Source organism: Typha latifolia, chromosome 1, assembly GCF_019914945.1.
Source record: "Typha latifolia isolate L0001 chromosome 1, TyphaL0001v2, whole genome shotgun sequence".
NCBI lineage: Eukaryota > Viridiplantae > Streptophyta > Magnoliopsida > Poales > Typhaceae > Typha > Typha latifolia.
This window is the reverse complement of record NC_133086.1, coordinates 1-17,431: the sequence shown is the minus strand read 5'-3', so window position 1 is coordinate 17,431 and position 17,431 is coordinate 1. Positions and strand designations below refer to the sequence as shown.

The window sequence follows — 17,431 nt, the reverse complement described above, 5'->3', positions numbered from 1 at the left end:
TAAGATTAATTTGGTTTAATGGATGTCAGAAAGATTAACATTTTTAGAAGTACTTATCTGATTTTGTTGAAAGGTTGTCGCCTTCAGGTGCAAAAGTCAGAGATTAAGTCCAGTGTTGGAAGTGATAACTGGAAAAAGAAGATGCAATGTTGAGGGTGATGCTGAATGAATCCTTGTCCATTATATTATACCAACTGCTGTTAGAGGGTCTCCACCGTAAAGACTAAGTAGGAAATTGCATGGAGATGAAATACTGAGCTTCTGTTTGGATTTCCTACGAATCTATCTTCTAATTCAAGTTTTCAACTATGTAAATCAGTTGTTGGGAATGTATTAGTGACATCGCTAATGAAAATAATACTATAGTGCTTGCAAATTATGACTCATCATAACTGAAAGACTCATTACGAAATTTGTGGTTTGCAGCTGCCTTCCAGCTTGTTGTGGAAGAGGCACAGCTTGTTTTCCGCATGTTTTTCACTTTTTATACAAGTAACTTGGATGCGTTATTTGCCTGCAATAATATTTCGTTTATTCTACGGCAACTTGTTTTAATGGCTTGAAGGTCTCATAGACTTGGCGGTTGTTTCATGCACTCAGATTACCTTTCTGGCTAACATCTCTGGAACGATCAGATTTCCTTTTATAATAGCAGAACAGCATGAAATGGCACTTGCTATGCCGATCACTACTGTCTTTAGTGCTAATTTACACTAGAACAAGGACACCAGCCACCAGGGATGTCATGTCTTTCTTGTAATGCTCAAACGTTATGATTGTGGTGGTAGTGATACCATAGATTTGGCGGACTGCACGGCGTACGAATACTACTCTTAAAAGGTTGAGTACACGGCCACCTGTTTATTATCAACGTCGTTGAGATCAAGAGGGAAGCATTCAAATTGAGAGCCCACCTCAAAATTATATCACCCCTCTAACCTGGCCCAATTATCGTGGGAAGCTTTTTATCCATAAGCTGCTTTAGCTACGAAAACTGGATCATTACCAAGATATTGTGATCTCCACTAGCTGCTTCCAGCAAGACGATGTGGTTGTTCTAAGATATGCTACTCAAACAATTTTGGGTTGCCAAGTTTGGAGGAAGAAGAAAACAATGTTCTCACATATGGTCCTATTCTGCCAAGCAATGAAGAGCTGTAGTGAGTTGAAAACCCTGCAGGAAATGCAATATCTCGACGACAAATGGCACTCATCAATCTACATTTATCATATTTTGAAAGGGTCCTCTAATGTCATCAAATCAGATAAGCGGCACCACATTCACACTGCTTGCAATACCACGCTGACATGAAACAGATGAGGTGCAGCCGTGCCGTCCATCTTGCCAAGTGTCCAAGTAAAACTACTAAATCAATCAAAATTTAGTTGTCTAAGAATACAGTTCTTCTCTGCTGTAACAAATGAATGAACCGCTTAAGACAGACACTCTCCTCTCAGCTTGATGATGAAGTGTGCCTCACGCAGACAAGATCGTCCAGTTTGTTTCCATCCATCTTATATAGTGAGACGCCACCCATTTGAATATAGTGGTCTCGTGCTTCCTTTCTTAGGCTATCAAATGGAAGCACTTCCCATTTGTTGTAATTCGAATTCCTGCGAGTGACGCTCATATCTTCAGATCCGGAAATAGGTCCACTGCCAGTGCCCGCATCACCCCATACCTTACAATTACTGTAAGGTCCCAAATCATCTGGCTGGCCAGCTTGCCTTTTCTTCAAACGCAGAGCAGCAGAGTGCGATCTTCTAATTATTTCTTTACTTGGCAGGTCTGACCAATCTTGCTTCCTCTGTGATCTCATTGGAGAATGGATCCTGATTACCTATGTATATAGAAAGTAGTCTTGGTAGGTGAGACAAAACTTTGCCCATGCAATTGAGACCAATGAGATGGATTAAAGAATTCTTACTCCTAGGCACTCCAAAAGTTGATAATAAGCCCGCCCTTGCAAAGGATTGTGCCCTTTCCTAGGTGTCGAGAAGTACCTTGTCCTAACAAGGAATGAGAGATGGTTGACATGTATTCATATCTTAAACTTATTAAGATGAAACTCAAATTATGGAAAGCAAATGTAATTGTAATCTGCATATGCCAAACACTAAGTGCATGAAATTCTTTCTACTCAGTTACTCCTACAACACCTAACAAGAAACACCTTAGTAAAAGGAAAAAAGAGAAGGAAAGAATCCAAGTCCAATTTCTATTCAGATTAAAATTGTTTCTCATGTTTCAAGAGAAATGTGAGCCTATTCTGCAGATAACAAGCACTGGGTGCAGGAAATTTTAGGATTTCTACACTAATTCTAATCCTTGTGGTTACTGATTTTCTTAACAGTTAAATATCCCTATCAACATATCAATGCTGCAAAGTCACTGAAACTACAAAGATTTTAAATGGAAAAAATCTTGCTTCTTCAACATGCATGAGATGCCCTTTGTCATCAGAGATAAAGAATATTCAGGTTAAATAAAATACCACAAGCAGATTCTGTTCTAGTACCATGTAAATCAAGACTAAACTTTCAACATGGCAAGATAAAGTGAAAAAAGAAACAAAATTTTCACTACTTAGGCAGTCAAATATTCTTCAAATGATTAAAAAAGGTACCTTTAAACAGACAGAGAAAATTTAAATTAGCTTGAGCATTAGCTGCCATTGGAACCTTTTTTATGCATTTACACTTACCATTCTGTATAGCCAGGATCAACTGTAAAACCGTATATGTCAACAATGTCACACATGGACAGGGCCAGCTCAATAGATTTCATTCCAGTTCCTTTAGCACCCCTTCTTAGTACAATACCTTGGAAAAGATAAACAGGATTTGGAAGCTCCTGCACAACAGAAGCAGTCTATTTATACCTACAATTCACAAAGATACTAACAAATTTCTTCATAGAATAAATGACATGTTTGCAGAAGTTGTTAGTCATAATCAAGAATAACATTACCCCTTATCATAAGATTGATAAGTCAGACTACAACATATCAAACTCAAGATCTGTTTCCAAGTAGAAGGCAGAACATTGAGTAGTGCTACCTTTATCATTTTGTTGAAATCTCTATGTGTCACGCTTTTTATTATCAGCACCTCATCAGCTGCAACAAAAGTATATTGGTTTTATGAGTCAACCAGTACATGCCAAAACTGAATAAAATTATAAAATAACAGAACATCTAAAAAAATAGAAAAGATCTCACAACTATTCAGCTATTATAAAGCATAAACATTTTGACAGTATACAAATACAACCTTACTTCAATTAATTGGATCCCGTTATTAGCTCGAAGTTCAAGCCACATAAAAATAAAGAGCATTAGTTAAGGCAAGTTTACTCAAAATTTCAAATCCTTTCTGGATATTTTAGTTGCAACTTTTCTTCAAAAGTAGAGAGATCTTTACATAAAAGAAGATATAAGTGCAAAATTTAAGCATGAGATCTTCTATCATTAACAAAGAAATAATGCATGCTTATATATAGAATCTAGTGTAAATCATCCCAGCAGCCCTCATGACTTCGAGGATAAATTGTTCATGATTCCAAAACGTACTATATAAGCATGTTCTATCTCTTTTCCAAATATTTCATATTTACATGATAAGTCTTGAGATTTCCTTGTCATTTTTGTCTGAGCCAGTCAGACTAGTTACTCTTGACGCAGATAACTAGTGATATGCACCTTAAACTTGCAAAGCTAACAATAGAGATTCCATGTGTGGTCATCTGCTAATAATAATTAAATTATCTCTATACACACACCAGATATACACAAGTTAAAGAATGCTTAAAGTGGACATCATGCAGCAAACCATAAATTACCAGTGACCCTGATTTTAATTAAAAAAATTTCTACCGAGATTCAGGCATGTTCATATATGTTGTAAGTAACTAAGTACATAGATTGTTGAAGGCATCACCTGTAATTATGCCATAGACACTTAAAGAGTATGAAACTAAGATTCGAAAACTCTAGATCGGCCACCAGAAAAAAAAAGAAACGATACATATCAGCTATATCGGCCGCTCAAGTCAGATTGAATTACCTTTTAATTATGTAAAATTCTAAATATTATAAATTGCTCTTTTGATGTAAATATCTGCATAATTTTATTTTTATATCACATGATACTCTCCAATATTAGAAAATAAGTAGCTAATTTAATTTTTTGAGAAGACTGAATGGAAGAAAAGTTTTTTGAGAAAACTGAATGAAACTGAGTATAATGATCTTTCTACTACCAGACACTTGGCTAAGTAAATTAAGAATTCAACCATAATTATATATAAAATTTGTCAACATCTAACCTTTATGTATGACTATGTCAATTTAAGAATTTTTAGTAATATCTTCCAACATAAGATTAAGACAATGTGCAGCTCATGATGTCTAATATAAATGCTTTATTTTCATTATAATAATTGTCCAATAACTCTATAATTTGCTCATTATCAGTAATCATTTAGACTACCCTTTTTAAAACTATTTCTTCTACTACTTCATTCATCAACTGAAAAATATAATTTACACTTTTGAAATGAGTAATAGCATCCATAAACTTCAAATATATTATTCCCATACTTGAGTATACTAAGAAACTAATTATATTTCTCCTATTTTATATAGTCCACTCATCACATCAGCGTATAACCAAATTCATCCCAATACTTTTTAAATGTCTCAATATAAGTGTGAAATTTAATAGCAATATTTTTTAAACTAAGAGGTGGAACTCCGGACTCTACTAATTATATAACATCTACCATAGTGTGATAATAAAGACTATTAGCTACAATAAAAAAATGATTATAGAAGAAAAATTAGAGATAACCCTACCGATATGCTTCTTTTATATTTTTATATTCTTAAAAGAGCTGTCTTGATAGTGGTCTATATACAATCATTTTTTTTCTGAAGATATATATATATATATATATATATTGGTTTTATATTTTCAGACTCTACAGTGACACCATGAGTTTTGAAACTACAACCTCTATAATCTCTTTCTCCTTGCATGTAAACTTATATAAGATTTTTGAAAGCTACCATCACTACCTTTTCTTCTCCTATTCTCTTTGTATATTTTGGTCCCTCTTATTACCTTCCTCATCTATCTCTCCTTATCATTTTTTCACTTTGCTTACTACTATCATCATCAATTGTTTCACGGTCATGCATTAATTCTTGACGAACTATTGACTCTTTTCGTTGTGCGAATTATTTATTATTCTTTTTACATATTAAATAGGCTGACATTTATTTTTTGCTTCCAAAATAACTTGAGTGCAAACTGCTATATTTCTTTGCCTTTCAACCAAATATTATTTCAGATGGCTGAACACTGTCACTCATTTCCTTTCTATATTAGTTGCATTTGACATGTTTCTTATCTTAATTAATAACGATATTGCCAGTCAACATCGATATCTTGTGACTTCTCTCTTGGAGTCAATTTAATTATACTATAAATATTTAAACAGAGATCAAATAAAATATTTAATTTGGAAAATTAAAAGATAAGAAAATTTTAAATACAAAATAAATCTATCTCTCTCTAATTTGTTATGTAGTGATTTTTAGTTAAGAAGAAAAGAAAAAAAAATTTCTGGTTATGTAGTGAAGGAAAGTGAGTGGAAAAAACTGAAGAAAAAAAAGAAAAAAATTTGCCGTAGTGAAGAATAAGGGAGAGTGGAGGAACCAAAAAGAAAAAAACCATAGAAAAAATATTATGCTACAGTGAAGAAAAAGAAGAGAGAGAAAGTGACTAAGAAAAAAGAGAAAGGAACCAAAAAGAAAAAAATACCGTCGCAATGAAGAAGAAAAGAGTAGAAGAGCCAAAAAGAAAAAAATGTCACAATAAAAAAGAGAACAGAAGGAGAGAGTGGAAGAATCGAAAAGAAAATAAAAGGAAAAAAATTCCACCGTAGTGAAGAAGAAGAGAGGAAAAACCGAAAAGAAAAAAACTAAAGTGAAGAGAGGAGAGAAATAAAGAAATAAAATAAAATCATATATTTTGAGGACGTCGGAGTTCAATTTGCATCCCCGAAGTTCACTGGAGATGGATTTCTGTGTTAGAGAAACAATGGCTATGATAGGGAGAGAGAGAGAGAGAGAGAGAGAGAGAGAGAGAGAGAGAGAGAGAGAGAGAGAGAGAGAGAGAGAGAGAGAGAGAGAGAGAGTGAAAGACAAAGAGAGAAAGAAGATGTTGGGGAAAGGATATCAATTATTAATGTCCCTGAGTCGAATCCGATCATATCTGTTATAGATATGAGTATCAAACCTGATCGACCTGAACTGACCGATCCCACTCGATCTTAGTCAACTGACTGGAACCGAGATCTATTTATTTTTTGATCCATGTATGAAACATGCAAAAATAAAAGCTTTTGGGTTTCCATAATACTGAATAATGCATCCACGAAATTGTTATGTATCAATAGATATTAAATAGTAATGTGGATGATAAAGAGCTTGAATCTTGAATCAATTACTGCAATTTGCATTACATATTCATTTGTATAGGCAGAAAGGCTTTCTGATATATCATATGCTTGATACACTAGCAACTACTAAAATTTTTGCACCTCCAACTTTAACATAGAGTTCCATAAGTACTCTCCAAACTAATAAAATTATCAATGGGCAATGTCAAGACTAGAAGGAATTTATTCTGCAGCTAACTTGTCTAGTCTCAAAAAATGATAGCCACAGGCTGTATAGCCATATATGTATCTAACTATGAAACAGTCTTTCGATTCAAGGCATCAAACCTACAAGATCCATTAAGTATCACAACCATGTTACGAGCAGCGCCTCTGACAACCAGACGGAAGTCTCTTCTCAGCCCAACATGTTTGGCGTATTTCTACAAAATTAACACAAAATTTAGGGTTACGTTATAAGATTCAATCAGGCCTAACAAAAGAGTGGAAATAACAGGTCCATGAACATTCTCAAAATCAGTCTATAGCTAAATTGATGTCAGACATGTCTGATGAGTTGGGCACTATTTTTAATTTAAGGTGGAAGCAAATTATACCAATAAGGGACAAGTTACTAATTATACCAACAAGGGAGTCAGCAGTGACTTGAAAAATCTATGTCATTCTTACTAGATTACGGTAGATGCATATTAGTAGGTTACCTCACTAACAGGTGCCTCGTTATCACGAAACACTGCATCATGCTCGTCAATCTCTTGCCCAAACTCTGTTTTCAAGAGATCTCCTGAGTTCCCAACAACTGCACATGTCCTAAACTGGTGTGGGTGAAAAGGAGGCTTTGCGGGCAAAATCAAGTTAAGATGCTCCTCACAGAGTGTATGGTTATAGCATTTATCTGCACCCCTGCATCTCAAAAGAAAAGTCTGTTTAACAAAATCACAACTGGTTGCTTACAAGAACGCAACAGAATAAAAGGACACCTTATGTGTTCAGCATCTTACAGCTGCGCTATCCTTTTGGCAGCATAGTCTAACCATCCATCTGGTCGTACATCTAAGTATTCCCTTGTCAAGACTGTCGTCATGTTGCGATACTGGCAATCTATTCAGTCTTAATACACAGTACACATTAAGAAATAGGTTGCTTTTTGCCAAATAGAATCTCACCTGCTCCCATAGAAGGATAGCTTCACAAACATCATACTGGTATTCCAATGGCTCAAAAATTTTAAATTGTGCATTGTACTGCAGGAATTAAACCATAAGTGAAGTTCTCCTTGGACACAAGGTTCTTTACTGATAAAAGAACAGACGCAAATTCATGATGGAGAAATGCTTTACCCAGGTACTATTGGTGCCTTCAGGAAATCGAAGAACCAGCTTGCAATGGTCGATGATATCTGCAGTAAGGCCAAGTCCTCTCCTAGCCTAAATAAAATAGAAATGTCAGGACTCTGCTAAAGACATGATAGCGAGAAAGTACAACTACAAAAGAGTGGGAGACTCATTTAGGGGCTGTTTGATTGAGAGTTTTTCTAGATGTATTAATAGAGGTAGTGTCTAATCTAAAAAATATTGTTTGCTTTGATGCATCAGATATGAAAAAAATATTTTAAAAAAAACTAATTAGACTCAGATATAATCTTTCGCATCCATTTGGACTAAATAGATGTCAAAAAACTACATTTAACCATCCCAACTTGACTTATCTTTTTCCTCTTATTTCAATCCCAATCCAACCCTAACCCCAATCCATCTCTCTCCTCTCCTCTCCTCTCATTTCCATCCTCAACCCTAACTCATCTTTCTTCTCCTCTTTTCTATTATCCTCAAATTAAATACTTCTTTACTAAATATGTCATTATAAAATAAAACTAACTAAGCATATGTTTAACAAATACAACGTTATGAAATACAATAAATTTCACAACATCTAGAGAAACAAGTACCTCTTAATACAAGAAACCAAATTATCCCTTAGTTTCTCTTCTTTTTCTTAGGGGAAGACAATTTTTATCTAACATGTGACATCGCAACCAGCTGCTAGCTTCCTATAAGTTAAAGGAATGCGCCAGTATTTAAATTACCATTACAATAAAATAGAAATAAAAAATTTCTACTTTGGCCGCTCCCTTCTACATGCTTTCTCGTTCTCATTTTTCCAGGATTGGTTGCATTATCCAGTTGACTTGATGAGTTTCCTCATCTGCTATTTTATATTAGTCCTTCTGGTTAGCTAATTAATATATTCAAGGGAGGTGTTTCCAAGCAGAAGGGTGTTACGAAGCTAGCAGCTAATTACCAACAATACAATGAAGAGAACATGAAGTATAAATCTGATCTACCAGATCCGCGATGCAATCTCAGATCAAAGAGAGATCTGAGACAGAGTCGTATTAGAAAAGCTTGCAACCAACATCCGAGTTTTAAAATCTGCAATGCTCGCAGATCGTTAGTTCTCCCAGATGCGGAACATGAATATAAATAGCTCGGTCACAGATGCAAATGCCATATCCGATTTCCTACTTCTTCTAGATATCACCGTATTAGATGTTCGAGAAGTGCGCGTGTGGGAAGCCGCAGGTGAATAAATGGCGGAGGGAGAGAGAGATGGAGAACGTACCACGCACTGCTGCACGCGAGATTGGAAATCGGACAGGATACTGATCTCCTCGCTGTTTGATTCCGATCTCCGGGATCCTGATGGAACACCAGAAGAAGAGGAAGAAGAGAGAAGAAAGAGGAGATGCTGAGATGGAAGTGAAGGAATGAGAAGAGAAAATTGTGCTTGCTGACCTGTGAAGAAAGAGGACTGGATGGAGAGAACAACGACGGAGAAGATGAGGGCGATGCCTAGGAGGACCACCACCGTCGGCTTCCGGCTCCCCACCGGCTTCGACACCCTGGTCATTGAAGAAGCGATGGCGGGATCGGGAATTGCGTCCCTCCGACCTAACCACGGGTTCGAGACCTCCGTCTCAAGGTAGGGGTAATCAGGTAACTCACCCCAAGTGCGCTGTTTAATGGGGACGATCCACAGGATATCAAATTTTTTAATTTTAATATGGACTCAGGCGTTCTTTTTCTTCTTGCCATATGTACATCATAAGCAGTTCTAATGAAAGACCATATGACTTACAGATTAGCCAGTTCTAGTAAAAGATCATATGACCTGCATTAGATGGCTATACCTCTACTCACCCTGCTATAAGAGCTGTTGTAATTTTATTATGGCCCATAGATTAGCCAGACAGAAATTGCAATGTTTGGACTGGTCCGAGGATCTCATATGTACATGTCTATGGACCTCCTAAGAAAGAAAACGAAAAAACAGAGAGTAAGAGATCATATTGTGCTCAATTTGCTTAATACATTTTCTCATCAGACTCGGATTAAACCTTCTATATCAAAGCTACCACCCAGAAAGGAAAAAAGTAAATATTAATTGAGGGTTTCTGTTAACTTGAGCCAGCTGATTCCGTGTAAGATGGCAAAAGCATTCTCCAATCTTAATTCCAGCAAATGAACATATCCTGTCATCATCATGCAACAATTGTAATAGTTTCCGTTGACATCTTGGAGGCAAATATCCAATATACATATGAATTGAACAGCAAAACAATAGTCAAATAATATACACCACATACTGATAACATCCACCAAAACAATATCTACTCCACAGACCACGAATCCATAAATCTGAAGAAGGATTAAGTTCTCCACGAAGCACACAACTCACTATTCACATCCGAGACATACATAGGCAAGACAATCAATGTTTCAACCTTCAACTGTAAGTTCATTTGGAGCAGCAACCACAGGATTGGATTGACTAAGAATAATTTTATCTTCCTCAACTGTGTAATCCAACGAGATTGACTCTACTATTTCAACTGCTTTGGAAGAGACTTCGATTGGTTTGCCAACCTGTTCTCCTTTTGCTTTGATGATTTTGGGTTTTATGTCTGAGACCTTCAGCTTTGTGTCAACCTGCTTCATTTCAGACTTTGCAGACTTCGATATTTGAGAAGGCAACTTTGAGAGTGATTTCTCCAATGGCTTCTTCAAAGCAATGGAACTTCCTCTATTGTTGGCTGTTCCTTCACTTAACTTGGCCGAGTTACCAACAGCATGTTGGCTTTGACATGCGATGGGCCCTTCTATAAGATTGACAGCTGCAGCTACTGAGGGTTTGTGCCGTCCAAGCTTCGGTGATCTAGCTCGTGTTGGTGGGATCTGTTACACACCAGAAGATTAGAGCAGACAAGTGAAATATTGACTCTTGTTGTAGATACATTTTATGTATTACAACAACATACTGTGCTACAGAACTAATATCAAGGAATGCATGCTCAGAAGAGTACCATGATCACAAGAATTTACACATTTAACTTTTGCAAGACATACAGAAAGAGGAAAACCTTGAGGAGCATTTATGGGAAGTTGTCACCCAAAGACAAAAAAGTCATTACAAGAAGGATTCCAAGTAGTGATGATTTACAGGGTAGAAAATTGCAACTGGGTAAATAGGGAAAACAGATAATGAGATGCATTGAGAAGATTAATCAATTATGGATATTCAATCCTGTTGCAGGGTCTTACACACCTCCATTGATCAACCAAGGTTTTATATACTTGACCACTTCATTATTAACAGGAGGAGAAGTGAGGCGGAGGAGAAGAGAGGGTTAAAAGGAGAAGAGGGTGGAGAAGAGAGAGTGGAAAAGAAGAGAGGGTTGAGAGGCCCCAATTTCTTTCCTCTTCTAGCTTCTGAAAATTTTCTCAAATTAAGAGGAACATCATCATGCCTTAGAAAAAGAAGGACAATTTTGTTATTTCAATAGACAAATAGTTTGAACTAGACGGAATATTCCCTTTTTATGCCATTTGCCCAATGGTGCTACTATTTAGGGCTATCGAAATAATTGGCTCAGATGTAAATGAGCCAAGCCTGAAAAAAATTCTAGCCTACATCACTTTCATTTTCATACTACATAATTTTCAAAGATTACATCTTTCCGTCAACTTTGAACTAGTAACAATATGGATCTACAATTGTCTGCAGAATTACTTACACATTTACAAATCGCATCAACATAATAGTTTTACCGGTAGACGACAGAATTGACCTTCCAATGGAAGCACAACAGAGACAAGTATACTCTACCTTTTTCAATTCAACTTTTGGAGGACCAGGTTCTTGATAAAAGCTTGGCATAGGCGTGGCCTTAAAAGTCAAGCTCTTCCTCAGTTGTTTGATCTCAGCCTCTTGGTTCTCCTGTATAAGTATGATTTTTGTATGTCAAACAGTTTGTAATGATAAAACTAAGTGAACCAAAACCAACATATACAATGTCATAATAGAAACCATTACCTTTGATTTTGCCTGCAAATTTGTCTTTTCCATTTCCTTGGCATGGATTTTCTCTTCTAGCTTCATGAAAAACTGAAAAACCAGCACCAATGGATACCTTTGTAAAGAAAATATATGGAACAAGAAGAATAAAATGGAAAAAAACTCAATAAAGCAATGAACCTCCTTTCGTTTCTCAGCACGTTCTTCCAATCTGAAACTGAAACCAGAACCAATGCCCTTTCGATGAGTTACTGCATGAGGGGTGGTATTACTTCTGAAAAACAACGTAATAAACATCAAACTGATAGCATATAAGAAATTGGAGATCCTATAACAAACTAGTGTATACTATATAGATGAATCATGAATCTTTACGAGTTGGTGGAGTGGGCATCGTCCTCATATTTTGCAGGGAATGTGTGCCTTGAGTTTGTTGTGTTGCCATCACCAGACCTGCCATGAAATGTCAATCCTTGCAAACCAAATGAACATAATCTAGCATGTTAAACCAGGAAGTAATATATAATATTCCAAAGTGGTGCACAATTATGCTTAGATGAACATCCCAAGAAAAATAAACCTGCTAATCCGATGCTCTGAAAAACTTAGACATGAACTAAATAAGAAAAAAGGCTCTCAAAGAATAATGTAGGACAACTAAAGATCTTTATGATAGTGTTACTCTTTTTATTTGGTAAAGAGTAGAGACAACTTATTAGGACTTGAAGATAGATAAGCCATGTCCACAGATGCAGTAAGACATTTTGTGAAACTGTAACGAGAACTTACTGCAATGCAACAGAGTAGCTGTCTTTGGCAGCTCCACCCAGCAACCCAGACTTTGTAGACCGTATACCAAGCAAGTAACAGATATTAAAAGATTAGGAATCTTTTGAATAAAAAAAACATCTTATTGGCTGCTATTTAGAGACTCACAGATGGGCGCCGCGTGCTAGGTGTAGCAGCAAAATTAGATTGTTTAGCAGGTGGCCCACCTGATTCACAATCTCAGACTATCAACTTAGGATTGGAGAAGATATGGTATTATAAAGATCGGAAGCAAAAAGAAGATAACAAACCACCGATAACGTCTGAGCTACTTGAGTGCATACTTTTGGCACCTGATTTCACCTGCTTCAAAGATGCCGTGCTCTTTCTTAGATTGCTGGCTACAGTACCTCTAGCAGGAAAGGAAAGGCTCTGGGTAAGGATAGGTCTTTTGCCTCGAGCCGTGCCATTAGGACTGCTTTGATCCTTTTGTGCTTTACCAACCTTCAATTGACCTTGTCCACCAGATCCAGATTTCTAAATGATAAGTGGTCATCAGAGATTATTCAGTCCATATAATGTGTCAGTTGAGAAAAGAGAATGAGAAACAAGTGCAAACCTTTGAATGATTTGGGACTTTGTCATGTGTTACTGCTGCAGAGTCTTGATGTCCTACTCCAGATGTATTTAGAAGACCACCTTCAGCTCTTGAAGGATCTTCCGAAGACCCATTAGACTGAAGGCTATTATCAATCTTCTCAGAAGCCTCATTCTCCTCGTCTAATTCAGAATGCAACCCGTTGGCTTCTTGGGTTTCCTCCGAAACTCCATTCTGGAGGTCCAGCTCAGCTTCCATCCTAAAATGGAGACTCCTTAGTGACCAGAAATTGTACTCTGAAAGAAAACAATGCGGAATTTATCCCCTTAGCATTATTCTCATAACAGAAACATCATGTAAATTCTCTAAAAGTCTTGTAGCAAAGTCCAATTTTTTGTTTCTCTCTTCTCGTGCATCGTGCATCTATATTTCGAGTCATGAATCAATTTAAGTGTCATATGATCTGCTATTCCTAGCTACTTTTACTGAATTAGATCAAGCAAGATACTGGGAATCCATCGAATTTCTAGAAGTTGTCCTGAATCTAATACGACTAATCCTTATAGCAGCGAGATCAAGCCCATAGGTGACCAATCATGCATGAATCAAACATCAATTGTCAAATCTCAGATTAAGATATCCAATAATCAAGATCACGGTCAGAGACAACAGATCCAGATGTTACCTCTAGAGATCGATTGCGAAGTTCAGAATCAGGGAGAGAAAGACGTAGAGCTATCCGCGAAGGAAGCCAGCAAAGACGCCATGCCCTCGTAGAGAGAAGGGACTGGTAGAAAATACCCTTCGGTTCGGGATCGACTGATAGAGATGGAGAGATCTCCAACCTTGCGCAACGCGATCTCCGACACCCCGTCACCACCTCACTCTCAGCAACCACCAGCCCATCCAGAAGAGAAGAGATTGAACAAGTTGGGGGAACCGATCTTTTCAAACAGGAGAGATAGACGGTACCACATTTACGAAACTGCCAAAATACGTTTGACCAAAGTAACCCTACACTTTCTGGAGGGCTTGTGGTTTATGGACATCACTTGAGAAGGGCAATCTGGTCTGATAGGAGCAGAGTAGAAGGAGAACGTGCTGGGGGCTGGCGGTCTTCTGTCTTTATCGCTGACATGGCACGTCCTCGAAGAGCGCCGCTGGCGGCACGGAGATCCAACGGATGTGCTCATAGATTACTTGTATGCGAGAACTCTAAATCCCCTCCCACTCATGCTTTCCGGGTCATCACAACTGTACGTGATATACCTCGCCACCTCGGTACATAGAGGACCTCCGAAGTCCGCACAATAAGGAGGCTGACGTGTCAACTTAACCAGTCTGGCTGGGAAGAAGAGATCGGACGGCAAGGAGAGAACGCAAGGGGAAAATCGGGACCGTCGACCTGACGCAATGATTGCCCGTTGGGATAGTAGAAGAGGAGAACATTTGGTTGGTTGGTGGTGAGTTGCACTCAAGCTGGCGACAGACAGACGGGCGGACAGATCGGGTGGTTGTGGTGGACTGGTGCCCCTCGCCACCTTGAGATTCGAGAGCTCTCTCAGCATATCCCAACCGTCCAAACGATTCTCCAGCCTCCAGCTGCTGAGCTGCACTCCATAACACTGGACCAGTGACTTATCTGAGGCCGAACCGGCCTTCAAATTTGTGGACCTTTGTTTATTTATCTCTTTATGAACAGACCGTAGACAAGACAAGAAGAAGAGAGATAGGAGGGATGATACCAGTTACGGCGGGGTGGTCCCGAATATATATATATATATATATATATATATAGAGAGAGAGAGAGAGAGAGAGAGAGAGAGAGAGAGAGAGAGAGAGAGAGAGAGAGAGAGAGAGAAACTTGTTCGGTTGTTCCCGAAGTTAGTATTGCCTCTCAGAGTGGAAACAGTAGTACGCTACTACTAAGTTTTTTCCGACTCACGGATAAGAGCATTCGGTGCCATATCCAAGTGCTATGCGAACAAGCTTATTTGTTTCCATGTACTTCATGTATATTATACGGAGCTCCAACTCAATATCATCCAATCCGGGGGGACTATCCATCAGAAGATATGGATCTGTTCGCTGGGTCGTCCCGTTCTCCCTTCTTCCATCTCATTTCCCTCGCTTTTTCTCTTCCCTCCCCTTCCCTTCCCTTATTCTCTCCTCTCTATCTACCCATCCATCAACTCTAGGAGTGGGTATTTGTATCTACTTAAAAGGAAGGGAAGGGAAAAGCCGCCATCTACCACCTCGGCCTCGTTCATCCTATGCTTGTCCCCGGCTTGGCAGGGTCATTCCATCTAGCCTTGAGGGACGGCACATCAATCTACATCTCAGCAGCGTTGAGCCAGAGGAATCCCGACAAGGCCTTTGCCCCATGGGAGAGCATAGAGGGGATGGATCCATAAATCCTAGAAGGTGAATCATTCAGGTACATAACAAACACACATCAGGATTGAAAGGTGGTAGGGATCAGACTGATCAACCCCGGAGACGTTGGTGGTGCAAAGGGAAAGTGCAGTTGAGGCATACTCCAGAATCCCGTACATGAATTTTGCGCCTCGGAAGGCGACGTCGAAGGAGATGGACAGCCATGGGACCTCCATCGAAGCCATACGAAACATAAACCGTAAAACCTAACCCTGAAGCAATTCGGTGTACGCGGCGGGGAAGGGGAAGGAGTGGGTCTCGAGACTTCTCGCTGGCATGTTATCGCATCCCGTCTCTTCTCCTTCGTCTTCCTCAGGTACTCTGCTCTCCTGGTGCCTTCACTCATTTCCATCTGCATTGGCTGTCACCTTTCATTCACTTTTAATCATTTTCTTCTCGTAATCGATGTGTGCTTCGAAATTTTATTTCTTTCAATTGATTTGTTGCTTCTATAATCTATCCAGTGATTGTGTCGAATTTGTCCAATGAACGAGAAAATAAAAAGGCTTTCCCGTATGCGGTACATGCTCTCTTGTGAAAAGGAGGAAACAACTTGTTTTTGTTAGTTAAAAAAGATTTTCCTTTTATCGTAGTCATGTTTATATGGAGCCTAGTTTCATTTATCTGCTGCTTTACTATTCAAAACTTTTAGCCTTTCTGATGTTTAATACAGAAATTGCAGTTGTAGGATCTGGAGTGTGCAATTCTGAATTTAAAACATATGCAATAATCGTTTGCAGTTGTAGGATCTGGAGTGTGCAATTCTGAATTTAAAACATATGCAATAATCGTTGGCAATTTTTCTTACTTGTGAATCCAGACAAGTAGCTGCAAAAGTGCATTCTAGTTTAAGAAGCATTAGACAAAGTTAATATTTTATGTTTACCATCTCTCGTCATATTGTTTGTTTTACTGCCTTTCGGATCTGGAGATTTCTACCTTGTCTTCTAATTGACACACTGGGTCGTGCGAAGAGTAGAGCGAGGGAGAGAAAATAAAAGGAGTGAAAAATTCATTTGCACAAAACAGATTTTTTTTAAAATAATATAAATGGGCCCTTGAGTATAGTTGTTCATATCTCTTGTATACATTTTAAGCATTTTATTAAAAAAAATACATTTAATAGAAAAGATAAATACATTCAGTTTTAAAAGCCCAATCTTACTATTATTATAACCTAATTTTTTGTTTTTGCAAATAGCACAAAACTTGAAGTGAATTCAATCAAAGGGAAAATAATATGGATCAACTTACTATGAAATAAATTGGATGGAGGACGAGGACAATAAGAAATTTCTTGGATTTGAAACTTGGCAAACACAACAGAAGAACATGATATATCGCAGTTTTTTTTTTTTTTTGAGACAATGACATAATATAGTGCAATTTTTTTTTATTGAAAAAAATGACATGATATAGTGCAGCTAACATGCCGAGAGCAGAGACATAGAAATAAGAGATACAAGTAAACAGATTGATAAAGGATATATAACTTGGGAATTGAATAGAATTCTCTCTCTCTTTTATTTTAATTTTTTTCTTCCAAAAACTCAACTAGAGAAATAATCCATGAAACCCACCTTTGCAGTAAAAGATAATAAAAAGCTATTGTACTTTTAATTGACTTGTTTTGCAAAGATATCTTATACTCCTATTTAAAATAAGTTTTGCATCATGTTCACACATGGAATAAGATTAATTTTAGAACAAGTAATCTAATTCAGAAAAAGAGTTAATATCGGTATAAATTATTTTATTATTTAGTTGAATACTAGTATAAATAAATAATAATTATATTTAACAAGAAA

At 37.5% G+C, this 17,431-nt stretch overlaps 2 protein-coding genes across 7 annotated transcripts; both read right to left on the bottom strand.

The window, feature by feature from the left end:
* Window positions 1-1,193: 1,193 nt before the first annotated feature.
* LOC140799621 (sialyltransferase-like protein 5) lies at window positions 1,194-9,597 on the bottom strand. Its single transcript, XM_073154005.1, has 11 exons — window positions 9,262-9,597; window positions 9,089-9,165; window positions 7,807-7,893; window positions 7,633-7,710; window positions 7,468-7,559; window positions 7,168-7,369; window positions 6,798-6,888; window positions 3,061-3,119; window positions 2,706-2,854; window positions 1,929-2,010; window positions 1,194-1,841 (listed from the first exon to the last, which is right to left on the bottom strand). The coding sequence occupies exons 1-11, from the start codon at window positions 9,374-9,376 to the stop codon at window positions 1,455-1,457; spliced, it is 1,419 nt and encodes a 472-aa protein (XP_073010106.1). The 5' UTR covers window positions 9,377-9,597; the 3' UTR covers window positions 1,194-1,454.
* A 413-nt stretch (window positions 9,598-10,010) lies between these two features.
* LOC140781728 (uncharacterized) lies at window positions 10,011-14,197 on the bottom strand. 6 transcript variants are annotated; one of them, XM_073127887.1, is made up of 10 exons: window positions 13,873-14,197; window positions 13,209-13,446; window positions 12,901-13,126; window positions 12,758-12,816; window positions 12,611-12,660; window positions 12,197-12,274; window positions 12,002-12,095; window positions 11,840-11,911; window positions 11,633-11,743; window positions 10,011-10,701 (listed from the first exon to the last, which is right to left on the bottom strand). In XM_073127887.1, the coding sequence occupies exons 2-10, from the start codon at window positions 13,443-13,445 to the stop codon at window positions 10,246-10,248; spliced, it is 1,383 nt and encodes a 460-aa protein (XP_072983988.1). In that variant the 5' UTR covers window position 13,446; window positions 13,873-14,197; the 3' UTR covers window positions 10,011-10,245. The 6 variants fall into 6 exon arrangements, with proteins under 6 accessions (XP_072983988.1, XP_072983981.1, XP_072983999.1 ...); XM_073127880.1 differs by having other exon boundaries at window positions 13,209-13,483; window positions 13,873-14,141; XM_073127898.1 differs by having other exon boundaries at window positions 12,934-13,126; window positions 13,209-13,483; window positions 13,873-14,137.
* Between the last annotated feature and the right edge of the window lie 3,234 nt (window positions 14,198-17,431).